The 27,644-nt window shown below is 45.9% G+C and overlaps 1 protein-coding gene across 2 annotated transcripts in view; it reads left to right on the forward strand.

Annotated features, from left to right (window-relative positions):
* The window catches only part of PRR19 (proline rich 19), a 184,432-nt gene that overhangs the window by 113,325 nt on the left and 43,463 nt on the right, over positions 1-27,644 (forward strand). The window contains exon 5 of one of the 2 annotated variants that reach the window (XM_069201396.1): positions 17,980-18,125. In XM_069201396.1, the coding sequence (XP_069057497.1) occupies positions 17,980-18,125 (146 nt within the window). Of the gene's footprint in view, positions 1-17,979; positions 18,152-27,644 lie in introns of both variants that reach the window. The other variant, XM_069201397.1, reaches the window with a different exon arrangement.

The raw sequence follows: 27,644 nt of genomic DNA on the forward strand, positions 1-27,644 counted from the left end.
ACAAACCTTTCTTCAGGACTGCCACTGCAGCCTGAGTGAAATAGTGCACACACTATTTCACAGCCATTTTTCACTGCACCAGGTAAATTATAAGTTACCTATATGTCTAAAGGCTAGGTGCAAAGTTACTGTATGTGAGAGCACCCTTGCACTAGCAAATGTGCCCCCACATTGTCCAGTGCCAATTCCTCGGACTTTGTGAGTGCGGGGACACCATTATAAGCGTGCACTACATATATGTCAATATATATATGTAGCTTCACAATGGTAACTCTGAATATGGCCATGTGAGGTGTCTAAGATTGTGAAATTGAACCCCCAATCCAAATCTGGTATTGGGGGGGCAATTCCGTGCAGCCTGAGGGCTCCACCATGGACCCCCAATACTGCTAAACCAGCTCTCTGAGGTTTCCACTGCAGCCCTAGCTGCTGCCACCTCACAGACCGGTGTCTGCCCTCCTTGGGATTGAGCAGCTCAATCTCAGGAAGGCAGAACAATGCATTTCCTTTAGGAGACGGGTGGTACACCCTCTCCCATTGGAAATAGGTGGTACAGACATGCAAGGGGTATCCTCCCAGAGCTTCTGGAAATGCTTTGAAGGGCACAAACGGTGCACTCCTTGCATAATCCAGTCTACACTGTTTCAGATACCCCCAGTCCCTGCTCTGGCGCGAAACTGGACAAAGGAATGGGGAGTGGCCACTCCCCTGTCTGACCCCACCCAGGGGTGGTACCCAGAGCTCCTACAGAGTGTCCCTGGCGTTAGCCATCTTGGATTCCAAGGTGTGGGGACCCTCTGGGAGCATCTGAGTGGCCAGTGCCAGCAGGTGACGTCAGGGACCCCTCCTGATAGGTGCATAACTGGGTAGGTAGCCAATCCCCCTCTCAGGGCTATTTAGCGTCTCTCTTCTGGGTGTTTCATAAGGTCGGGTTTCAAGATTCCTCCAGGACTCCTCTGCATCCTCTGCTTCAGCTTCTGACCATCGGATCAACCGCAGACTGCTCTAGGAACCACTGTAATTGCAACTAAGTATCCAGGACGACTCCTGTGACCTGCAACTTCAGCTCCAACCAGCAATCACAACAGTTTCCAAGTGTGCACGTTCTGAGGGCTGCCTGTCTTCACCCTGCACCAAAAGAACCAGAGGAATCTCCCATAGAGTTACAGAGTCACTTCCCTGCTTCAGCATGCACCTCTCTGCGACGACAACCGGTGCTCTGGGACTCCTCTCCTGTCGACGAGCGTGATCCCTGGAACACAGGTGGTGGACCGAAGTGATCCTGACTGTCCAAAGGTCCAGCTGTCCAAATGTGGTGGAGGTAAGAGCGTGCCTTCCCGTGCAGCAACAGTACCCCTGTGCACAGCGTCTTCTGCAGCTCCTTGGGCTTCTGTGCACTTCTTCCAAAAGTTCTTCATACGGAGCATAGCCCAGGTCCTTAGCATTCCATCCTGCGATGCACAGCTCTCTGAGTTGTTCTCCGACAGCGTGGGATCCTTCTGTGTAGTGCTGCGACAACCCCACTTTGCAACTCCTTTGTCCCCATTGTCCTGGGACTCCCGTGGGTGCTAGCTGGTCTTCTGAGGGCTCTCTGAAGTGCTGAGAGCCCCCTCTGACTCCTCTGTCCGAATTAAGACCCCCAGGTCACTCCTGGGTCCGGGCAGCTCCTCTTTGATGCAAACTGCGTACTTGTGTGAACCAATGCTTGTTGGGGGAATACAACGACACAAACAGCCTGCATCCAACACCTCGACGTGGGACATCTCTTGCACCAAGCAGGAACCCGCATCCATCTTCTTTGGTGCATTTCTGTACTTTTCTTCCAACCGGAGAATCCACTTTGCACCTTCTTCCAGGTGGGCAGGGGCTCCTGTTCCTCCTGGACTCTTCTTCAACTTCTGGACTTGGTCTCCTCTCTCCACAGATCTTCATGTCCAGGAATCCATTGTTGGTTGCTTGCAGTCTTAATTCTTCACCATGACTTGTAGTGTGTTCTGAGGAAACTTGATGTACTTTACTCCTGCTTTCTTTGGCTCTGGGTAGGGGTACTTTACTTACTTTTGGTGTTCTCCTACACTCCCGGCGCCCCTCTACACACTACACTTGCCTAGGGGCGAATTTGACATTCGCAGCAGTATTTCTCACTATTTGCACTATCCTATGACTGTTTACTTACCTGATTTTGATTACTAGTGTATCTGTTGTGTATAATAATACTTACCTCCAGAAGGAGTATTGCCTCTAAGAACTTTTTGGCCTTGTGTCACTAAAAGAAAGTACCTTTATTTTTGCTAACCCTGAGTATTGTCTTTTACTATGTATAAGTACTGTGTAACTATAGCGGTATTGCAAGAGCTTTGCATGTCTCCTAGTTCAGCCTTGGCTGCTCTGCTACAGCTACCTCTAGAGAGCCTAAGGTGCTAGTCACTGCCTACATTTCACTAATAAGGGATAACTGGACCTGGTATAAGGTGTAAGTACCTTAGGTATCCACTACAAACCAGGCCTGCCTCGTACACTATCAAAGAAAACAAAGACAAAAAACAAGAACATCCTGGACATCGGGCAAAATAAATGCACATCACATTAAGATCGTTGGACAAATACTGCAAACCATTGAGTCAGTACAGTTGAAGATTGTGAGTGAGGTACACATTGTATTAAAATACCCAGTTCCCAACCATACTGAAATTATTCTCACGTTCATATGTAAAATAGTATAATTCAGATACTGAGGGAGTTGTGGGATGGGAGGTGAGATTGTGGTGCATGGCGGTTTGTCATCAGGTTTCAGCTCACCCAGTCCTTCTACTCAGCCCAAACCTAGTGCTCTTGAGTGTTGCGAAGCACAGTTTGATTTCCATTGAGTCACACTGGCTCTTTTAGCCATAACAGTGCTAAATCCGTGAACTGCCAAGTGTCTCCATATGCCCTGGAGCTTGCCAGCATCCTCAGGAGACCAAGTAGAGGACTGTGTGGGTCACATCCTCCCGTCCAGTAACGGCTCCACCACTTCAATCCAAAAAGGCTACGATACAGTACAAAGCCATATCATGTCATAAAAGCTGCCTCTGTCACTGCACATCTGAGGCAGTTCCTTCATTGCATTAGATGTAATTTAGCAATGTCAAATGGGCACGGTGTAAACAAACTGAAGCAGTTTAAGTCGAGCATTTCTAGAGACTTGTCTAGTATATCCCAAGACAGACGCACAGTCCTTGTCAGAAGATCCACTTATCATTTTGTTGTTATGGTTTTGTATATATCTGTCACCATGTGATGCTCTTCACCTGATGTCAGTAGGATTTGTGATCTGTCTTCGTGTCTGTAGAAGCTCATCCCGAAGAGTCTGATATAGCTTTACACAGCCGCATAGGAGAGGAACTGACCTGGTGGGAGCTTATACTCTTCTCTCATATCTATAAATATTCTCAATAGGCCTGAGTCAAATATATGGCCTACCCAGGCAACCCCTGCTCTGCTCCATCTTGAATGGACCTCTGTGTATTATAATTGTCTTGACAGTGGCAAAGACCAAAGCAGGATCTCCAGCGCATGGGGCAACTACTGTGGTAGTTGTAGGTATCTGCGCCAGCAAGATCTTGCCTGATCAGAAAGAAGAACACCTGAATAGGCCTACCTCGTGTGGCGAACATGTGCTCAGCTATGGCAACTCCACCCAAGCCCCTTGGTACCACTTGGGCTTCCTGGGAGCCTCCTGTAGTTGGCCACGGAATAGTTCCCTGAAGATGGGTGGCCAAATCATATGATTTGATCTGGGGCCCCAAGTCCTCCTTCAGTAGGGAGATTTAGTTTTAAAAAGACCATTCAGTATCTTCTTGCACCCCCATATTAATTCTGTATGTTTGGAAGTTAGTTCCTTAAAGAAGTGTGGAGCAAGGATGACTAGAATGGTGGTAAACAAATTCAGCTAGCGGGAGGACCATTTTTGCTATTGCTGTTCTGCCTACTGGCCTTAAAGGCCATTTTCTTCAGAAATTCAATGAGCTCTCTGTGGCGGGGAGAGCGTTCGGTACGTTCCCATTATAGACCTTTTTTTGTCTGCAAATATTAACGTCCAGATATCTGAAGGAGTGAGGTACCGATGCTAGTCCTAGTGTGTCACATGTAATATACAGGCAGCTGCCTTTGGGTGACAATGTAAAAATACTAGATTTCTGTTTGTTAATGTGGAGTTCAGAGACTCTACTATGTTCCTCAATATTGGGCAAGAACACAGGCAAGCTCCTTATAGCAGCACATCGTCAGCATACATTGATGTTGCATGTGTATGATCCTGCACTACAATCCCATGTGTGTCTCCCGGCTCTCTTAAATGTTGTGCAGAGTGTTCCATTGCTAACGTAAAGACGAGCAGGGATGGGGGAAACAGTGTCTCATTTCTGTGTTGACGGGGAAGAAAGCAGATCTCACCCCAACCCCCTTACCAACTCCCTCACAATCCCCTCTAGAAAAGGTAGTATCAATTGAGAGTATTGAAATCCTTTTCATTGTCAACAGGAACTACAGTGACACAGCCACTGTCCGCTGAGATATCATCCATGACAGGAACCAATCTAGGAATGTTAGATTCAGTGCTTCGGCTTTGATAGAATCTGCTGTGGGTGCACCAGTAAGGGAACAACTGGATCCTATTGGAGAGCACTTTACCCATCAGTCTTTCTATCTGGATTTAATAGTGAATAAACATTTGAAATGCAATCAGTCTCGTATTTGCTCCAGTTAGAGCTTCTTTCGTTGTAAATTCCTAACTGGACTTTTCTTGCCACATAAATTGAAAATGAAAAGTAAAAAATTTAACGTAAGCAAGCCGATTCAAAGCAACACAGCCGCCATGAGTGTGAGCTCAAAGGAGAGACACAAAAGGAAAAAGAAGTTTGCTCACAGTCAAACATATTGGCAATCCTGCAATTATCCATGTGACAGGGTCAGTCGCAAGGCAGTAACAAAACCTCCCCAGGGAGGGACAAACGGAAAGCATTTACCAATGATAACCAAGGATTTTTGAAATGCAAGTCCACAAACAAGTGAAAGTGAGGGGCGTGAGGTGGGCGTGGTTAAAAGCCCACACTACTTACAGCAGGTCAAAGCTCCCGCACACTCAACATAAAAAGGGTGATAAAAACGAGCAGTCAAGGGGACTCCCATTAGCTAAGTAATCAGAGCCTGCCTCGTACGTGCCAACAACTGAGCTAGGCAACCTTTGAATGTTTTATAAAGTTCTAAAGGGAGGCAATTGCTCACTGGGCCTTTTCCAGACACCTGTTGGTCTGCGGCTAAACTAATTTCAGCTAATTTTAACAGTGCATCCAACTCCTCCCTCTGCTCCGTAGTATGATGTGTTGTACCTGCCTCACTATTATATGCTTTATGCATGTTAATGTCAGCTACCATGCACGAAGAACATGGTTCGGCGGCTCCAGGTTCCGGCTGGAGCAGCGATGAAAAGTCTCTGGAGCTGGTGCAGGGCCACTGTGAGGGACCACTTCGAAAAGGTCTGTGCAGGTAAGTTTAGAGGTAGTTCCTTGGAGTCCCCTTTGAGTGTCAAGGTCACAAGGGTTGAGGGACCCTTAGGGCACAGCAGGTTCTTCATTGCAGGGCACAGGGTGGCCGGGTGCAGAGCGCATCGGTGAGCCAGGAGCTGTGGGCAAAGATGCCCTTTGGATCTGGAGGTAAGTCACTTTAAGAGTCGCTTGCAGGACAACCTCTGGTGGGAGGTCCGAGGTGTTCCTAAAGTCCCTCGAGTAGGGCTTCCTCCTGGTCCTTTTTCAGTCCCGGCAGGGCTGGTTTTCTTGGTGTCCGACATCAGCTGAGCAGTACCCAGGGTATTGATACAGTTCAGCCGCTGGAGGTTTCAGTGCCACCAAACTTGGCACACTTGCAGGCTTTATCCTAGTGGTCGTTGGTGTGTCGTCAGGTCTGGCTGCAACTTCCGGTTCGGGAGTTAGCAGCAGTCAGTGAAGTGACCCTCACTGGGTTGCTGGTTCTTTCTTGGTTGCAGAGTGGTACCTCCAATCTGGAGGGAGTTCCTGGGCAATTGGCGAAGCCTGGAGGTCCTCTGGGTCTCTTGAGGTCAGTCCAGTTTTCCAGCAGCTCCTCAGCGGTGATTGTCAGGGTTCTGGGTGCAGCAGGCAGGGTTTGGCGCCTTTTCTTTGTGCAACAGGTCCGCAGTTCTCGTGCCTTGGTTCTTCTTTGTGCTGGTCTTATTTGTGTCCTTCATATCTGATTCTCTGATCTAGGGGTGCCCACTCAATACTGTATTTAGTGGGCGTTTTTAGGGGGACCCTGGTAGTGTCCAATGGGACACTTACCTTTGGGTGGCTACACCCACTGTACTGCCCACTTTCTGTGGGAAGGGTCACTTTCCTATCCCTGACTGGCTATTTTCCTTCCATCTAAGATGGAGGAAAACGAAAAATCCACCTCACAGGTAACACCTTATGGGTGGTGCATGCCAGGTGGGGCCACTATCCCTACTCTTTGTGTGGTTTCCCACCTTTGCTCCTGCCAAAAGTGGAGGTTTGCAAAGAGATTGACTATAGGAGGCTGCCCTGCCTTATAGTGGGTACCAGATGGTAGTTACACCTTGTGCCAGGTCCAGTTATCCCTTATTAGTAGATTAGTAGTGTTCTAGCAGCTTAGGCTGATAGAGGTAGCTATAGCAGAGTAGCTTAGGCTGAACTAGGAGACATGCAAAGCTCCTACTATACCACTTTTATCATAAAGGTACTATATCATAAGAAACACAACACTCAGGGTTACTAAAAATGAAGGTACTTTATTTTAGTGACAATGTGGCAAAAAATATCTCAGAGGATATACTCCCTTAGGAGGTAAGTAAAATACACAAAATATACACACAAACCAAAATCAGGTAAGTAAAACAGTCAAAAAGTAGTGCAAACACTGTAGAATACAATAGGATGCAATAGTCCTAGAGGCAACACAAACCATATACTAAGAAAGTGGAATGCGAACCAAGAATGGACCCCTAGGCTAGTGTAGTGTGTAGAGGGTCGCTGGGAGTGTAAGAAAACACTAAGGGTGTCCAAGATACCCCACCCCAAGACCCTGAAAAGTAGGAGTAAAGTGCTACTACTTCCCTAGAAACACACTAAACTCGTGATAGAGGATTCTGCAAATACCACAACAGACTGCAAAGCACTGTAGAGGAATTCCTGGACCTGACGACCGGCAAAAGAAGGGGACCAAGTCCAAGAGTCGTGAAAGTGTCCGGAGAGGGCAGGAGCCCACTAAACCCCAGATGAAGGTGCAAAATGGCTGCCTCCGGATGGAAGAAACGGAAGATTCTGCAACAACGAAAGGTGCTAGGAACTTCTTCTTTGTGCAGAAGATGTCCCATGGAGTGCTGGAGGATGCAGAGTTGTTTCTTTGGAGAAAGACTGCAAACAAGCCTTGCCAGCTGCAAAGGTCGCGGTTGAAGAAAAAGTGTGCTGCACGGGCCCAGGAAGGACCAGGATGTTGCCACTTGGGAGAGGAGACAGAGGGGGCCCTCAGCAACACATAGAGCCCACGCACAAGAAGGGAGCACCCACAGAAGTCCTTGAACACGGGTTCAAGGAGACTGAGCACGGCGGTCGTCTCAACACTACAAAAGAGGGTCCCACAAAGCCAGAGGTCAACTCAGGGAGTTGAGCAATACAGGAGGGAGTGCTGGGGACCTGGGCTAGGCTATGCACGAAGGATTCCTTGGAAAAGTGCACAGAAGCCCTAGCAGCGGCAGTTTACGCGGTGCACAGGATTACTGTTTGGAGAGGGGAGGCAAGGACTTACCTCCTCCAAATTTGGACAGTTGGACCACTGGATAGTCTGGGTCACTTGGATCCACCACCTGTGTTCCAGGGGCCAAGCTCGTCAGGATGAGAGGGGTCCCAGAGTACCGGTGAAGTTTGGTGCCTGCTGTAGCAGGGGGAAGATTCCGTCAACCCACAGGAGATTTCTTCGTGGCTTCCAGTGCAGGATGAAGGCAGGCAGCCCCTAAAGCATGCACCACTAGGAAACAGTCGAGAAAGCCGGCAGGATTAGGCGCTACAATGTTGTTGGTAGTCTTCTTGCTACTTTGTTGCAGTTTTGCAGATGTCCTGGAGCAGTCAGCGGTCGATCCTTGGCAGACGTCAAAGAGAGAGGTGCAGAGGAACTCTGGTGAATTTTTGCAAGTCGTTATCTGACGAAAAGCCCACAGGAGAGACCCTAAATAGCCCTCAGAGGAGGATTGGCCACCTAGTCAGGTAAGCACCTATCAGGAGGGGTCTCTTATGTCACCTGCTGGCACTGGCCACTCAGACGCCTCCAGTGTGCCCTCACACCTCTGGATTCAAGATGGCAGAGACCTGAGACACACTAGAGGAGCTCTGGGCGCCACCCCTGAGGTGGTGATGGACAGGGGAGTGGTCACTCCCCTTTCCTTCGTCTTGTTTCACGCCAGAACAGGGACTTGGGGTTCCCTGAACAGGTGTAGACTGGCTTATGCAAGGAGGGCACCATCTGTGCCCTTCAAAGCATTTCCAGAGGCTGGGGGAGGCTACTCCTCCCCAGCCCTTAACACCTATTTCCAAAGGAAGAGGGTGTAACACCCTCTCTTAGAGGAAATTCTTTGTTCTGCCTTCCTGGGACTTGGCTGCCCAGACCCCAGGAGGGCAGAACCTTGTCTGTGGGGTGGCAGCAGCAGTAGCTGCAGAGAAAACCCCAGAGAGCTGGTTTGGAAGTTCCCGTGGTCCATAGTGGAGCCCCGGGGATGCACGGGATGGCATCCCAATACCAGATTTGGCATGGGGGTCAATTCCATGATCTTAGACATGTTACATGGCCATATTCGGAGTTACCATTGTGAAGCTACATATAGGTATTGACCTATATGTAGTGCATACGTGTAATTGTGTCCCCGCACTCACAAAGTCCAGGGAAATTGTCCTGAACTATGTGGGGGCACCTTAGCTAGTGCAAGGGTGCCCTCACACTTAGCAACTTTGCACCTAACGTTTACTAAGTGAGGGTTAGACATATAGGTGACTTATAAGTTACTTAAGTGCAGTGTAAAATGGCTGTGAAACAACGTGTGCGTTATTTCACTCAGGCTGCGGTGGCAGGCCTGTGTAAGAATTGTCTGAGCTCCCTATGGGTGGCAAAAGAAATGCAGCACATAGGGATCTCCTGGAGCCCCAATACCCTGGGTACCTAGGTACCATATACAAGGGAATTATAAGGGTGTTCAAGTGTGCCAATTAGAATTGGGGAAAATGGTCACTAGCCTATACTGACAATTTTAAAGGGGGAGAGTGCATAAGCACTGAGGTTCTGGTTAGCAGAGAATCAGTGACACAGTTAGGCACTACACAGGTACACACATTCAGGCCACAAACTATGAGCACTGGGGTCCTGGCTAGTAGGATCCCAATGAGACAGGCAAAAACAAACTTACAAACATGTAAAAATGGGGGTAACATGCCAGGCAAGATGGTACTTTCCTACATTGACCATCTGCTGTTAGCACCAGGCCAGGGGGTCGAGTTTTAAAGGCGATAAGCCCTTTGAAGCTCACCGCCAGGGCAGTGCACATTCCTGAGGGAGAGGGTGTTAGCACCTCTTCCCAGGAAGGGCATTATTCTACAAACTACAGAGACAGGGCTCTCCCCCAAGGTTTGTAGATTGAGTGTCTGGAGGTGGCAGGCTGGATAGAAGCAGTCAGCAACCATGCCGGGTTAGTTAGCTTTTGCAGGGAGCACCTCTAAGGTGACCCCTGAGTACATTTAGAGATAAATCCAATACTAGTGCCAGTTTGGATTTATCTTTCTGAGTTGTTTGATGCCAAACAACCCGGGGTTCAGAGTGGCCATTATGTACTTGTGGGAAACTTGTGTTGACCAGTGTCCAGCACATTTATTAAAATGGCTGCTCTGTTCACTCACTGTCCCAGGTTTGACAAGGACATAGTGGGGGCATATTGCTCATGCAGCTGTGCCCTCACATATAATATGGTGCACCCTGCTTTAGGGTTGTAAGGCCTGCCAGAGGAGTTTCGTATCCACAGTAAATGCAGTGCATGTTGGACAGGGCACACAGGCGGCGTGCCATGTCGAGTGTGTGTTTTAGGTTTGCACTGGAACACTCAGCCTGCAGTGGCAGTGCTGGGTGCATGGCCCTAGAGGGGGGCACAATCAGTGCTGCTGCCCTCAGGGGCCTACCTATAGTACCCCATGCCCTGGGTACCTAGGTACCATTTTAGTAGGGGCTTATAGTGGTAGCTAAAGGTGTGTCCAGTTGTGCCAATGCATCAGAACAGTTTCCGTGAAAGAGATCTGTCCCAGGGAACCTGTTTAGCATGGGCCCTGGGCACTACAATTTCTAGGCTACATCGTACATCAGGTAAAAAGTGGGTGCTAACCATGTCAAAAATAGGTCTTTTCTCACATTTAGCCTCAACCTGTCTCGAGCCTTACATAGCAGGAATGCTAGTTCAACACTAACCCATTTTAAGGCTGTGTTTCTCTGTATTGGATCTTTCAAAGACTGACATGCTTGAATTTTTCCCCCTCGTCGAAGTGGGAGTCCCACGGTACCATTAAATAGAAGTGTGGAGAAATTTTACATACAAGACAACGTTAAAGAGCATTCATTCTCACAGCTTATTCACACCATTAGAAAAGATCTGAAGTCGAGCCAATCGGCTGGCAGCACCCTTTAGAACCATCATTAAAGAATCTCCAGTCTCTCAGATTTTCTACGGCATTTTGCGTGAAGGAAGTCTCCCGCGCCCTGCTCAGTGTTCCTCATTCCTGCATCTGTAAATCATCATCCTACATTCTGTAATGTCTGACACATCGAAGAAAGGTCTCCTCAGATCCTGCAAGACATGTAGGAAGAAAAGACTTCATGTGAATGACACATATAAGGACTGTCTCTACTGCCTCTTCCCCCAACACAAGGTAAAGAATTGTAAAGTCTTCCATCATTTTTTTGTCCAAAACCTTAAAGGAGTGGGAGGGGAGGCTTTTATTTTGGCTACAAAAAGCCAAGGCGCAAAAACCGACTTCTTCGGAGGAAGATAGTGACACATATGACCAGGGGACTTCTGAGGAAAGCAGGAAGGCCCCTAAAGTTTCCCATCACGTGTCACTCAAAGAATTATACAAAAAGGAGAAAAAGACAAAAATCTCCTCACAAACTGCCTCCTCTGAGCCTAGAACACCATCTGCCAGGGCTGGTGATCGCTCATGTACCTCCTCCTCAGACCAGTCCTTGACGAGGCCTAGTAGCCACTCAAGAACATTTTGACGCCAACTTCATCGTTGACAGCACTGTTGTCGACGACCAATACGACGATAGTCACTACCATCTCGTTGACAAGACCGTCGTTGAGGATGATGACACAATTTTCTCGTTGACGAAGACTCCTCCGACGAGTACTTCTCAACCATCGATGATACCGCCTTCAGTGATGACCACGCCGACAACGTCTGTCACTATTACCTCAAAGACAAAGTCATCTGCGACAATAACAATTTCCAAAAACATATTAAAATGCAGGACACCTCCTCAAGCAAGGTCTCACCATATACTCCAAGCCAAGTAATGGATCTAGAAGAGTCAGAGGATGAGGTACCTTTTGGACCAGCTCATAGCCCTTCAGAGCTCAAGGTGAAATATCAGGACAACAAGGAAGAGGAGGAAGAACAATCATATTATGGCCACTATTATAATCCACAAGCCAAACAAAGATATTTTCGGTATTACCAAGATTATCCGGAAGCACCACCCAGGCAGAGTGATATTCAAGTACCTCTGACACTCTTTAACGACCTACAGACCATGCTGGAGGATTATCTTAAAAGGTTCCCAGAACCTCCGCAAGACCAGCCAGCAACTCTGCCTCCACCAACATCTACTGCATCTCCTGCAACACCACGTCCCATCCCTCAGAGGATGACAACTGCTTCCAATAAAGCAGCACCCCAAGGGAGGATCCAACATCATCGGATGATGACAGAGAGGAAGGCGAGATCCCGGATACTCACCCACCTCATGTTGAATGGAATCATTATCTACTCCATCGCCACCAACGCCTCGTCCTGTGGACTGTCCCCCGGAAGACATCGTTTTTTACAAATAGTTTAATGGAAAGGGCTGCAGCAAAATTTGACTTACCTGTTTCAATTAAGCAGTCAGACTGCTTCCTATATGACTTTAAGGAGCAGACGCGAAAATCTATTTGTGCCGTTCTACTGATTGACTGTATATGGGAAGAGAGGATCAAGCTCATGAAAAACCTGGCAACAGTGGCAGCGGTTGTACCATGTACTGATAAAATATACAAAGCCCCAGAGGATTTCTGTGTTTGCCTAACATCACATTCTAAACCTGATTTGGTAGTCTCACAAGCGGCACAACTTTGTTAAAAAAAAACTTCCACCCCTATCTCACTTCCGCCAGACATTAAGGCAGACGCTTAAACAACATTGGGAAATGATTCTCCAACATGTCTTTCATCACAGTTTGTACGGCCAATTGCTTAACTATCTTTGGCTGCTACGATAGGCAGATGTGGTCGGACATCGGTGCCCTGATGGATCTAGTCCTGAGGACAGGATGTCAGAAGCAAGTAAGATCCTGCAAGAGGGGGCGAGTGCACGTTTATTGAGATAATAGACTGCGCGATGGACATAGCCTCCACTGGCTCCCGGCAGTTGGCAGGAGAAGCTATTTTATGACACTAAGGCTGGCTGAAATCAACATCCTTCAGGCTAGACGTTCAGTCCAAAATTCTAGATATGGCAAACGATGGAGAAACACAGTTTGAAAAGCACATAGGCAATGCATTACTAACCATTAAGACTGACGTGGATACAGCAAAATCCCTTGGCACTTGCAATTTATAAAGTTACTCTTTCAAGGAACACGCAAGTGAGGTTTTCTACCTACACTTCCAACAATACCTGCCCTTTCAACCTCATTATAGGTTTGCCTACCAACAACAGCCCACTGTCCTCCACCATCAGTGGTGCAAGCAGCGCTGCCCAGCGGATAAAGAACCCTTGTTCCGTCAGCCATTGCCTGGCGGGTTCAGGGAAAGGCTGGCAGAAGGGGTGCTCCGGGGCCCCCATGCAGTTCCCCGTTGCGCAGGTCACTGCCCGATTTACGGGCAGTGATCTGCACGACGGGTGCTGCTGCAGCCGCACAGCAGCATTGATGACAGCTCCATGTGGAGCCGTCGGCAATGTCCCGGGCCAGCAGAATGTTCACTATTCGGCCTGCGGGGTCTCAAGGGGGCTGGCGGTCTGTGATAAGACCACCAGCATGAACACGGCAGGGATTGCCACTGTGTTCTTAAAGCCCCCCTTAATGTTCAATGCAAATAGCCCACTCAGTCCTACCTCATGGGTGCGAACATTTCAAACCACCTCCAACAGTGGCGCAAAATAACTACAGACATATGGGTATTGGATCTTGTCACCTATGGTCATACCCTGGAGTTTATTGAGAGACTGCCAAACTTCCCAGCAAGGGGAGCACACCTCCCTCATCTTCACTTATTAATCAAAAAAGGCACTTGTTAAGCTTGCCAGGGGAGCAATCGAACAAGTTCCTTTTTCCTCTAAAGGCACCGGTTTCTACTCCCATTTTTTCCTCTTCAGGAAGAAATCAGGGGAATGGTCACCCATCCTAAACATCAGGAAGCTCAGAAAATTTCTACAGAAACAATCCTTCCACATTGCCACTCTCTCCGAGATCCTGCATCTCCTGAACCACGGAGATTATATGAAAACACTCGACTTACAAGATGCATATTTCCACATCCCCATACATCCCAAGCATCTCAAGTATCTTTCACTTCATCGAAACTGGAACCAGTTACCAGGTCAGAGTCCTCCCGTTTGGCCTCAAATCAGCTTCCTGCATTTTCACCAAGTGCCTGGCCCCCATTGCAGCTTCTTTCAGAAAGGAAGGCCTGCCTAGATGTCTGGCTGCTTAAAGCTCAGACACCTTTGCAAGCCTCTAGAGCTACAGAAACTTGTTTGGCATTGTTTTATAAATTGGGCCTCACAGTAGATCATCAGAAGTCATCCACTGTTCCAAAACAAATGATAAAATTTTTGGGCTGCAGCTTAGATACCATCAAGGACAAAACATTTCTTGTCCAAGAAAAACAACAAAAACTAAGGGGGTCATTCTGACCCCGGCGATCATGGACCGCCGGGGCCAGGGTTGGCGGGAGCACCGCCAACAGGCTGGCGGTGCCCCGCAGGGCATTCTGACGTGGAAAACCGGCGGTCTCCCGCCGGTTTTCCGCTGCCCAAAAGAATCCTCCATGGCGGCGCAGCTCGCTGCGCCGCCATGGAGATTCTGACACCCCATACCGCCATCCTGTTCCTGGCGGAGGATGGCGGTATGGTGTGTCGTGGGGCCCCTGGGGGCCCCTGCAGTGCCCATGCCAATGGCATGGGCACTGCAGGGGCCCCCGTAAGAGGGCTCCACTTTGAATTTCACTGTCTGCATTGCAGACAGTGAAATTCGCGACGGGTGCAACTGCACCCGTCGCACCTTCCCACTCCGCCGGCTCCATTCAGAACTGGCGTCCTCGTGGGAAGGTTGTTTTCCACTGGGCTGGCGGGTGGCCTTTTGGCGGTCGCCCGCCAGCCCAGTGGAAAACCCAGAATCACCGCAGCGGTCTGACGACCGCGGTGCAGTGTTCTGACGACCGCGGTGCAGTGTTCTGGCGGGGGTACTTTGGCGGGCGGCCTCCGCCGCCCGCCAAGGTAAGAATCACCCCGTAAGTCAGCTAGCTATCAAGGTCTCCAGAACAAAGTCCATTTTAGTGTATCTGTACAAATCACTACTAGGAATGATGTCATCCGCAATCAATCAGGTTGCTACAGGAGGAGCTACAAAACTAGTGGATTCGGGCCAAAGGGTTGTTTGAGGACCTCACCAATATCATGCCAAGGATGGTCCAAACACTAATGTCGTGGTCCAAGATCTCTCATCTCGCGAACGGCCTCACGTTTTTGCCTCTTATACCTGACTTTGTCATAACAAGGGACGCCTCCCTGGAAGGCTGGGGAGGACATCTGCAGGACCTGCAAATTCAAGGGTCCATCATCCAAAAGTCCTTGCATATAAAATGCCTGGAGCTCAAGACAATCTTTCTCACCCTCCAAGTTTTCTTACCTCGCACAGCAGGTTCTTCAGTGCTGGTGTGTAATGGCAATACAACCAACATGCACTACTTCAACAAGCAAGGGGGTACAAGGTCATTGGTGCTCTCCTATGAAGCCCAGGAGCTATGGCAGTGGCTAGCAACACACAAGATAACTCTGAAGGCCGAGCACATACCAGGAGCAAACAACATCTTGGTGGACACACTCAGCAGATCTCTAGACAGCTGCTACTAGTGGGAACTGGACCAGGCAGAACTGAACAGAATATTTCAGCTTCGGGGCATACCAGCATTGGACCTCTTTAGAATGGATGAGAACACCAAATGCTGATGCTACACCAAACGGCACCCACCCCAGGGTCATGGGGTAATGCCTTTTTGATAATATGGTCTGGGATCTATGTGTACAGTTTCCCCCCCATTCTCATCGTACTGAAAGTTCTCATGAAGATGAAAGTGAAGAGGTGTCTCCTAATCCTGATCATTCACAGGTGTCCCACACAATACTGGTTCACAGAGCTTTCCCTCCTGTCAGAGTCCGCACCAATTCACCTTCAGCCATGCAAACACTACTAACGATGAAACAGGGCCAAGTTCTATATCGGGACCCAGGCTATCTCCAATTATTTGCATGGCTCCCTAATTCTATAAGTTTCAGGATCTGACTATTCCCCAATAATGCAGGGAAATCCTTGCAAAAGCAAAAGTGGACTCCACTAACAAGCCATACAAACTTAAATGGAAGAGAATCTGCTTACCGTTTCAGCAATCAAACCTGTGTCCGTTAAAGGCATCACCGGAGCAGATCCTACCTTATCTTCTCTCTCTTGCTCGTTGAGGTTTGGTACATGCATCTATACAGGTACATCTTGGTGCGATATTGAGATATAGACGCCCTTCACAATCTCTCTCATTGTGTTCCACAAGGACAGTCAAGCAACTTGTGAAGGGATTGTTCAGGTTTTCCCTCCAGTACAGGCCCCTCCACCGGAATGGCACCTAAATGTACTTCTATCTCAACTTATCAAACCTCCATTTGACCTCATTCACTAAGTGGAACTAAAATGTCTCACATGGAAGGTAGCTTTACTGCTGGCACTCACTTCCGCTAGAAGAGTGAGGGAGATACAAGCCTTCGCAACCAGAGGTTTTTCTCTGTTTCACAGATAATGCCATTATTAGGACTAATCCAAAATTAATTCCCAAGGTGCCATCACAGCTTCATCCTAATGAGCCAATTATATTACAAACCTTTTTCCCAACTCCATCATCTCCAGAGAGAGATCTCTGCATATGCCAGACATTAAAAGATGTCTGAAATTCTACTTGCATCATACCAAACAGTTTTGTAAAACTGAGCAACTGTTGGTTGCTTATGGACAAATTAGACAAGGCACTCCAGTCACGAAGGCAACCATCGCATGGTGGATTTCTGCAACAATACAGTTCTGCCACCCAAAGCGGGCAAACCGCTCTCAGCCAAAGGGTAATTTGTATGTCAGCTGCCCTGTTTGCAGGTGTTTCACTAGAAATTATTTGTCGTGCTGCAACCTGTAAGAGCATCCCACACATTTATGCAGCACTATTGCCTTGATTCAGCACAGTGCAGTGATGCACCAGTCAGACAGGCAGTGTTACATCATCAATTCCAATAAGGCGAGTCTCTGTTACTTTGAATGCTAGTTACACTTGATATACAATTTTATATTACACATGCTATTTTTATTTATTAAAATGTAGAAAGTATTTTATAACCCATCATCCACAAGGGTAATAATGTCACAGAATGTGGAACTGCAATAACTGCTTGCTATTCTGATTCAAACATATAAATCTATGAAAGATCTGATACTGGGGAACAAATGAGTTACTTACCTGTAACTGCAGTTCTCTGGTATTGTTATCTTTCATATATTCACATGCGACCCACCCTCCTCCCAAGAGATGCTCCCATTATGTCGCCTCATTATATAGCTCACTTGTACTAGAAAATCTGAGAGACTGGAGCTTCTGTGATGAAGGATCCAAAAGGTGCTGTCACCTGATTGGTTGGACTTTTAGTCTTTTCTAATGATGTGTATAAGCTGTGAAAGAGAATGCACTTTAACATTGTCTTACATGTAAAATGTCTTCATACTGCTATTTATTTAATGGTACAGTGAGACTCCCACTTCGATGACGGGAAATGATTCAAGCATGTGAATCTTTGAAGGATACCAATACTGGAGATCTGCAGTTACAGGTAAGTAACTAATTTTTTAATCAAGGTAGTGGCCATGTCAATGCAAATGTTTTGTTTATGTCAAAGTGATGGGATGAATTGATTTTGCATCAAGGCATCCATTTTCAGAGACACTCTTTTCCAGTCATCATTTATAGGCTGAAACTTTATCCGTAATGTGATTTCATTCTTATAGGGGTGGTTCTTGGTTTTCCACAGGCTATTATTTGTTTTACCCAATAGAAAGCATTAGCTAGTTGAAAATGTGTTCATACCATTGGCATTTGAACAGAGTGCTAGTGCATTTCCAGTGCAAAACAAAACATTCAGCTGGATAATAGAACATTATTTTAAATGCCGCACAGTTTAACAGATCTAGTGCCAAGTGTCCAAGTGAAATCTTCTACAACTCCATGCCTAAAGCAGAGGTTCTGATAAGATATATGAATATACTTTCAGAATGTGTAACTTTATCAATTCCCTTACCCTCTCTAAGGTGCATATCTTACCTTAGGGTGCTGCCGTTTTAGAACACTCAGCCCGTCTCCTCTTGTTCTGTGTGCAGGTGATGATGGCAGTGTCAGCAGTGGCAGTCGTTACCGAAAGGACAAGTGCCGACACCCCCATGTGAAGAGGGTGAGACAGCAGAGTCCTCCACTGGCCTTCTGTGCAGCACCACAGTCCAGCAGCACTCCATCACGGCCACAGGGAGTGAGTATCTTCCAGAACTTAACAAAGTAAGGCTGAGTGGACAGGAGGAGCTAGGCTGCTGCCTTTGTGCCTTGTGTTTCAATTTAGTGTATCATGGGCATGTATTTTTAGTACAGCACGAAGTTCATCAGCAGCGGCCTCTTAGTGCTGTGCTACTGACTCTACCTATGAACTCAGCTGATTTTCTTAAACTTAAATTTACCAGAAATAAGGCATAAAGAAAGTACAAAGTATATAAAAGCTATCCTGCCAAAAAAGTAAAACAGTGGATGTCCGTTTGAGAGTGGTTACAATATGGTACAGCCCGTGAATAGTGCCTCCCTGTTCTCCAGTGTTAAGATCTGTGTTTATTTGGAGGGTTTTGAATACCATGTATACGTATTGCTTCACAGCCCGTTTAGCGTGCTATCATAAGATCACTTGCAGTGCTGATTTAGTAAACACAATTTTAGGCAGTGGTACCCTCCATTGATGCATGTGTTCTGGCGAAATGTGTGCCATTGTCAGGCGAGTGATGCTTCATGGACTGAAAATCAAAGGAATATACCAAGGCAGCAGACCACAGAGAGAAGACAGAGGCTTATTCTTCTCAGGGCTCCTCATACAGTACTGCTTCCATGGCCTCCAGAGTGCATCATCAAGAGCACCCTTTATGGATGTGCATGATGAAGTGATCTCTACCGCATGTCTGGGGGAGGAATGCAGAATGGACTGAGAATCTATTGGAGATGTCTAGACGGGTAAACCACAGGGAGAGGACAATAGCTTATTCTTCTCAGACATCCCGATACAGTGCTGCATCCATGACCTCCAGGGTACATCATCAAAGCACCCACTGTAGATTCATATGATGTGAAGATCTGTACTGAATGATGCATCATGGATTGAGAATTTATTGGAGATGCCAAGACAGGGGAACTACAGGGAGTGGGCAGTACTTTATTCTTCTCCGACGTCCTCATCCAGTGCTCCTTCTGTGGCCTCCGGGGTACATCATCAAGAGCATTCTTTATAGATTCACATGATGTAATGAACTCTATCTCACATCGAGAGGAGGAATGCATCACGGACTGAGAATCTATGAGGGATGTCCTGACTGGAAAGCCACACAAAGAGAATAGTAGCTTATTCTTCTCAGACTTCCAGATCTAACGCTGCATTCATGACCTCCGACTACACCATCAAAGCACTGTCTGTAGCGTCATATGATGTAATGGACTGTACTCATTGTAGAGTAATGCATCATGGATTGAGAATACAAAGACAGGAGAACCACAGGGAGAGGACAGTGGCTTATTCTTTTCAGAATTTCAGACCCACAGTGCTGCATCCACGGCCTCCAGGGTACATCATCGAGACCATCTTTTATAGAACTGCATGATGTGATGAAGTCTACTTCACCTCTGAGCGAGAATCATCACAGGCCGAGAATCTGTGGGAGTTGCCAAGACAGGGGAACCACAGGAAGGGGACAGCAGCCTATCCTTCACAGACTTCCATATCCAGCGTTACATCCCAGGCCTCGAAAAATCATAAAGATGTTACCAGACCTTCAATTCTAGCGACTTGAATAATCTATTCAACTTAACTGTAATGTACTTGATCCATTGGTTTTAAATTGTGGTTTACTAGGAAAATATGTTATTTTACAGCAATGCCTTTTTCTTCATTATCATATATGAGAGCACCTTCAAGTATGCAAGTCCAACATTTTGCTGTACAAAATACTCTTGTTAGATTTAATAAACTACACGTTTGCTCCATGTATAATAAGAATCTAGGTGCTCCATGTATAATAAGAATCTAGCCCACATATAGGGTACACACGACCCCGACTTGCGTCTTAGTTCACTAATAGCATTGACATCAAGGCGGGGGCAGGAATGTTTCTCAGTTCATCTTTAAAAACTCACTTGCAATAAATATATTGCTAAACATGATCTGATAGCACACTGTCATTTACAAGCAGCACATTTTCTATTGTAATGGCTCAAACTATCTCAGTAACTTTCATTTTTACTGCCAAAAGTATTTAGCGTATAGACCATTATCGGTGGAAATTGGGTTTCAGCAAAAATATTAAACATGTGCACATCACCAACTAAAGTGTTTTAATTTGTTTCCATCCTAGTAAAATCTTTTTTTCATCACAGTTACAAAAAGGGACTTTCATAACTACTGAAGTATGTTTTGAAATGTTTGAACAGTTCATTTACGAGGTCTTTAAATGTTGTGTTCGAAAACAAATCTGACATCCTACAGCTTTTCATTTCACATTCGTACAGCATGATTGTCAGGCAGTTTGCTTTTCAAAATCCTCTAATTTTTCAGCCAGAGGAAGAAAAGTAAACACCATTGTTATAATCTTGAAATCAGTAGAGACCGGCTGATTTAATAGTCAGTTTATTAGCAGACTCCTTGCATAGCACCTTCACTTCTCACTGCCTCTGACCAACAACCCTTTACTTCATCAACATTCTAAGGTGCACTCCTGGATATACCATTATTCAACATTCCAAAGGACGGAATGGAGTGCACCATTTTAACATCAAGAACCATACAATAGGGGGTTATATGGAAATGGTAATAGGAAATGGTATATGAGAATAAAACAGTAGTAAATATAATTATGAGAACATACTATAATACTTAAGGTTGAATTACTCCAACAATTATAACAATTATATTATAACACTTCCCCTTCCCCACCAATGCAAAAATGGAGAAGGAACATGACACAATTACATGTAACAGTAGGACATTTTCTTTATCACATATCCATGAAGTCCTCCACCTGCACGATGAACCAGCATCCCATTTGGATCATTGTTGCTCCTCTCCAGACCTTTGTTCTGACCCACTGGGGTCGTCTTGGGTGGCAGATAAACGGTCCATACTCCATACGCGACCATCTTCCAAGGTTACCACATTCTTACGTACCTTAGTAATTCTTAATGGCTTAGAGAACCGGCTTCCCTCCTTCCGAGTAGATCCTGGTAGCTTTATTCTGACCCATTGGCCCACCCTCCATTGTTTAATTTTGGTGCCCATTTTGATGTTATACCAATCCTGGTACCTCCTCTGGTTCTCTCTTACCTTCCTCAATACCTCTTTACGATGAACAATAACGGGCTCCCCTCCTCCCAACCAATTCGGGTTTAACTTAGTTTCTGGTTGTCTACCTTTAAGGGATATAAAAGGGGATACTCCCGTGACCAAATTGGGTGTGGTGTGATATGACCACAACATACTCTCAATTGCTCCTTCTCCTGAAACTCGAGACACACTGGCTAACTGCAAACACTCCTTGATCATCCTGTTGACTCTTTCTACCAGGCCGTTTGCCTTTGGGTTGTATAACGCTGTCCGGTAATGTTTGATCCCACTGACAGTCAAAAACTCAACCATGGCGCTTGAAGTGAACTGTACCCCATTGTCTGTCACAATAGTGCTTGGAATACCTTCACGGGTAAAGGTTTCTTTAAGGAATTGTATTACATCATGGGTGGTTACATTATGTACAGCCTTGGTCATCACCCAGTGTGTGTGATAATCAACTAACACAAAAATGAACCTGGCTCTCGATCCTGGGCACGTGAGAGGTCCTAAAATATCTAACCCAAGCTTGTCCCATGGTTTGGTGGGGACCTCAACTGGAGATAAGGGAGCCTTGCGCATGCTTCTGGTTTTATCACTCAATGAGCAATGGGTACAATCACGAACAGCATCCTCAACTAACCTGTCCATTGTGGGGAACCAGTAGGAGGCTCGCAGTCTGTTCTTAGTCAAGGTTCTTCCTAGGTGTCCCTCATGTGCCAATCCTATCAGTTTTTCCCAGAGAGCTTTGGGGGGAACAATTCTCTCACCTCTCATTACTAGGTCTTTGGTTAAGTGGAGTTCAGAACGTACCTCCCAATACCCCTTTACCTCCTCATCAAGTTGCTGACAACTATTAGGCCAACCCCTCAAAATCATATCTTTCAAAGTTTGTATAATCTTATCCAAGGTTGTAGCTGTGACCCATTCTTCTTTGGTAATACCTGACAGTTCTACATGAAACACTGGATCAAGGCTCTCAATAGATTCATCCTTTCCACCCTTCCTGGGTAGTCTCGAAAGACAGTCAGCCACCACATTTCTCTTGCCGGGGACATATTGCATGTCGAAATTAAAGCCTTCCAACCCCATAATCCACCTTGCAATACGAGGGGTAGCTTGGTCTTTGCCTTTAACAGTAAATAATGAAATGAGGGGTTTGTGGTCTGTCCTAACCACAAACGGCAATCCCCATAAGAAGTATTTGAAATGGTTGACGGCCCCAAAACAGGCTAAAGCCTCCCTCTCTATCGTGGAATAATTTAGTTCTGCCTCCTTTAATGATTTGGATGCAAACGCCACAATCCTTTCCTGCCCATTTACACATTGGGATAACGTGGCACCTAAACCTTTTCCACTCGCATCCGTGGTGAGCCACGTTTTCCTGGTGGTGTCAAAGTTCCCTAACGTGGGGCAATGGACAATGGCTTCCTTGATTTCTTCAAACGAACCCTGACTCTCTTCATTCCACACAAATTTCTTTAATAATGCTCTCATGGGAGCAGTGACTGCTGCAAAATTGTGAACAAACTTGGACATATACTCCGCTAAACGCAAAAATGATCTCAATTCCTCTTTATTGGTAGGAGCTGGAGCTTCCTTTACAGCTACTACTAGATCACATTTGGGTTCAACCCCATCTTTACTTATTTTATGTCCTAAGTATTCCACAGATTCAACCCCTAGTTGACACTTATCCTTCCTAATGGTCATGCCGGCTTTATCTAAAGCCTGGAAGACTTCTCTTAAGGTTGCATTGTGCTCACCTTCCGTACTCCCATATACTAGTATGTCATCCTGGAAGCACATAACTTGCTTGATTTCCTTCAAAATCTTCTGCATGATTCTTTGGAATACCGCAGCGGCTGATGCAAGGCCAAATGGCATCCTGCGATATCTAAATGCCCCAAATGGAGTAATAAAGGACGTGAGCGAGCGTGAAGTAGGGTGTAACTCCACCTGGTGGTATGCGGAAGATAGATCAATCACACTAAAATGTTTAGCGGACCCCAACATGCTTACCATTTCATTTATTTTGGTAAGGGAAATCTATCTACCCATATATTCGCGTTTAAATCCCTCAAGTCCACACACAGACGAATACCTCTTCCATTGGGTTTCTTTGTGACCACAATTGGCGCCAACCATAAAGAGCTCTCAATAGGTTCTATAACTCCTGATTTGACCAATTTGTCCAATTCTTCCTTCAACAGTTCCCTCATTAGATACGGGACAGATCTCACTTTATGTACCACAGGTGTCGCACCCTCCTTAAGTTTAATTTTGTGCTGGAAGTTTTTCAACAACCCTAATCTATCATCAAACAGTCTTGGACATTCCTCACAAACTCTTTCACAAAATCTCTGCAAATTTACTAGTAACACTTGTTCCTCGCCATTGGGATCCAGTTTGATTCCGAGCTCCCTCTGGTGCCTCCATCCCAGTAAATTAGATCCCTTCTCAGTAATGTACACCTCTCCTTTCGTGTGTCTGTCCTTGAACATAATGTCTAGTTCTAGCATTCCCTTAAGAGGTATTGGGTCGTTGTTGTACCCACCCGGTTTAATGTTGGTAGAGTGCAATTTATAACCTCGCATTTGGAACTTGTCAACAAAAGTTTGGTAGTTCAAGAATGTATAAGGCGAACAAGAATCAGCATAAACCTCCACCGCTATATCATCAAGCCTGATGTCACACATAGGATAAGCATTGTTGCGGGATTCTGTTCCCTGCTTCCCCTTGACTTGTAGAATAAACTTAGTACCTAAATCAGTAAATTCTTCTACTCTATTTAATTTTTTTCTTGTGTTCTTATCATTTTTGCACACCCTCGCATAGTGCCCTTTTGCACCACACTTCCTGCACATGCAACCACGTGCCGGGCACAAAGGACTATTGGCTAGATGTTTGGGGTTCCCACATCTGAAACATCTTCCTTTAGATATGTCTTCATTAAGATTCCTCCTTACAGTGGTGGCCAACACTACTGACTCTTCATTGTCCACCCCCTCATCCTTTGTATTGCCACCTTTTATTTCTTTTACACTATCTATCTCAGGTGTGCTTTTAATCTCTCTCATACATTCCACTGTATGCTCAATACTCCTTGCCATATCCACAGCTTCTTTTAGAGTAGGGTTGTGAGTAAGAAGCTTCTCTTGCACCCTTGGGCTATTCGTACACCTAACTAACTGATCACGAATCAATGAGTCTTCTAGATCCCCAACAGCACACGTTTGGGCGAGCCCTCGCAAGGAAGCTATGTAGGTTCCTACCTTTTCATCCTTGGCCTGTACTCTACTGAAAAGTCTATGTCGTTCTAATACAATATTAACTTTGTGCCCGAAATGACCCTCCAACCTGTCCAACGTTTGTTGGAAAACATCAACATTTTCCCCATCCTCCTCTCCTTCTTCTTCATTGACTGTCAGACTCTCATATACTTTTCTACCATGTATTCCTATGTTGTGTAATAGTATATGTTGCTTCCTTAATGCTGTAAACTTTTCTCCACCTATAGCAATTAAGTAAGACTCAAACAATTTAGACCATTCCTTCCAAGGTAATAACGGTTCACCAATTTCATTTAAGAACGGGGGAGGTTGGGACATCCCTGCAGCAGCCATTTCGTTGTCACTTATTTTGTAGTAAAATAGGTAAACCGTTACCAAATGGTATCGTATTGAGTGAATTCTGCTCCTTCCCAGTTTTTCTCCCAATACACTCTCTTGGCACACTGTTTACACTGATGTGCCCTTTGTATTAACACTCAACTTCACAACTGTAATACAGAATAAACTAGTATTAAGATTATACAACACATTCTATAATATATCAACTTGTAATGTATTCACAGTCTATTATAGTCTGCACTTGTGAGCAATATGAATTTCACAAAGTTACACTCTTATTTTGAAATAGCCTAAACTCAAAAGGGCTTTTATTTTGTAGAGCGTTCATTTACAGGAAAGCTTGCTTCCGTCTCGAGGATTACCTCACTTCACAAGTCCGATTCCCTCGAGGAATTCAGAGCTTTGCCGGTAAGCTCCCGATACTTGGAGATATGAAATGCTAGTGTTCCATTCGCGTTTCGCGTTTCATACGCGAGGGCTCTCAATAATGAAAGCCCTTCAACGCATAGACCAACGAAGACGTGCCCGTTCTCTCCTTAGCGCAGTACTAGGACGGCCACACGCCGCGCTTCAGCGCCGCTCTGCTGACCCTGGGCTTACTCAGAGCGCTCCCGCCCCGTGCCTCAGAGCCGTTCTGAGACGCCGTGTCACTCGGAACGCTCACACACCACAGTTTAGTACCGCATGAGACGCCCCCTCATGCGCCGATGAATTACTTCAGGACACGTCGTTCGAACACCGCCAGCGTGAGACAGTGATTTTCTCTCACGGCAGCACACTTAGCAGGCAAAAATGGCTGTGTCAACTAAGGTTATCTTCAGCGCTACGCGTCAGCGCTACAACGCCATACTCTTCACCCCAATAGCGTTCGGCCAGGTTACATGTTAAATCCTCATAAACTTAACACTATGACACTCACGATCTAGCCGCTTAACTCTTTGCACAGCGTAATCCCTGATGATGTGCTGAATTGCTAGACATCCATCAACTGCCGTTGACACTTGAGATGGTTGCGTCCTCAGATGCTCTCTGCCCGCTAAAGACACACAGGCACCACTTGACTGTACCTTCTTGGTTCCAAAGCAGGAATCAGATAATTCACTGTGGTGCTGAACAAATCAGGGGCAAGGAGTCTTTACTGCCCCTGCGCAGTATCCCATCCTTGTCGCCAAAAGTTCTTCTGTTATAATCTTGAAATCAGTAGAGACCGGCTGATTTAATAGTCAGTTTATTAGCAGACTCCTTGCATAGCACCTTCACTTCTCACTGCCTCTGACCAACAACCCTTTACTTCATCAACATTCTAAGGTGCACTCCTGGATGTACCATTATTCAACATTCCAAAGGACGGAATGGAGTGCACCATTTTACCATCAAGAACCATACAATAGGGGGTTATATGGAAATGGTAATAGGAAATGGTATATGAGAATAAAACAGTAGTAAATATAATTATGAGAACATACTATAATACTTAAGGTTGAATTACTCCAACAATTATAACAATTATATTATAACAACCATCCATCAGGATAACATAAGAAGCAAACTGTAAAAAGACATAGGCTGGCATGTGACCTCTGTCTCTGAATGCAGAGCAGATGTGACCAGATAAAAACAAGATATAAAGGCATCTTTATTGCTCATTCATTTTAATTTTCTGAATGAACAGAAAACCTATTTTGTCAGCTCACCAGAACGGGCCAGTAGGCCCTAAAGATAGCTCGCCCTGATAAACTCTGGCTCTCCATGTAAGTGGGCAGGTAGATTTCTCGAGGCCTGAGCTATGGTCTCCAGGGTGCATCATCCACGCACCTTCTGTATAATCATATGGTGTGATGAACTGTACTCATTGTAGAGTGATGCATCATGAATTGAGAATCTATCGGAGATGCCAAGGCAAGGAAATCACAGGAAGAAGACAGCAGCTTATTCTTCTCAGATGTCCTCACCCATTGCAGCATCTGTGGTCCTCAGTGTTCATCATTAAGAGCATTTTTTATAGATTCACATGATGTAATGAACTCACGTCTAGAGGAGGAATGCAAAACAGATTGAGAATCTATGGGAGATGTCTAGAAAAGCGAACCACAGGGCGAGGACAGTAGCTTATTATTCTCAGACTTCCAGATATGGTGCTACATCCATGGCCTCTGGGTACATCATCAAAGCACCCACTGTAGATTCATATGATGTGATGGGCTGTACTCACTGTGCACTAATGCATCATGGATTGAGAATACCAAGACAGGGATGTAGGAGGCTGGCCTGGCTTATAGTGGGTACCTGATGGTACTTACACCTTGTGCCAAGTCCAGTTATCCCTTATTAGTAGATTAGAGGTGTTCTAGCAGCTTAGGCTGTTAGAGGTAACTATAGCAGAGCAGCTTATGCTGAACTAGGAGACATGCAAAGCTCCTACTATACCACTTATATCACTTAGCACTATATCATAAGAAAACACAATACTCTGAGTTACCAAAAATAAAGGTATTTTATTTTAGTGACAATATGCCAAGTGTATCTGAGAGGATATATTCTCTTAGGAGGTAAGTAATATGCACAAAATATACACACACAAACCAAATCAGGTAAGTAAACAGTTAGAAAGGTAGTGCAAACACTGTAGAGTACAATAGGATGCAATAGGCCTAGGGGCAACACAAACCATATACTAAGAAAGTGGAATGCGAACCACTTAGGGGCCCCTTGCCTAGTGTAGTGTGTAGAGGGTCGCTGGGAGTGTAAGAAAACAGTAAAGCTGTCCAAGATACCCCACCCGCAGACCCTG

Source organism: Pleurodeles waltl, chromosome 7, assembly GCF_031143425.1.
Source record: "Pleurodeles waltl isolate 20211129_DDA chromosome 7, aPleWal1.hap1.20221129, whole genome shotgun sequence".
Lineage (NCBI taxonomy): Eukaryota > Metazoa > Chordata > Amphibia > Caudata > Salamandridae > Pleurodeles > Pleurodeles waltl.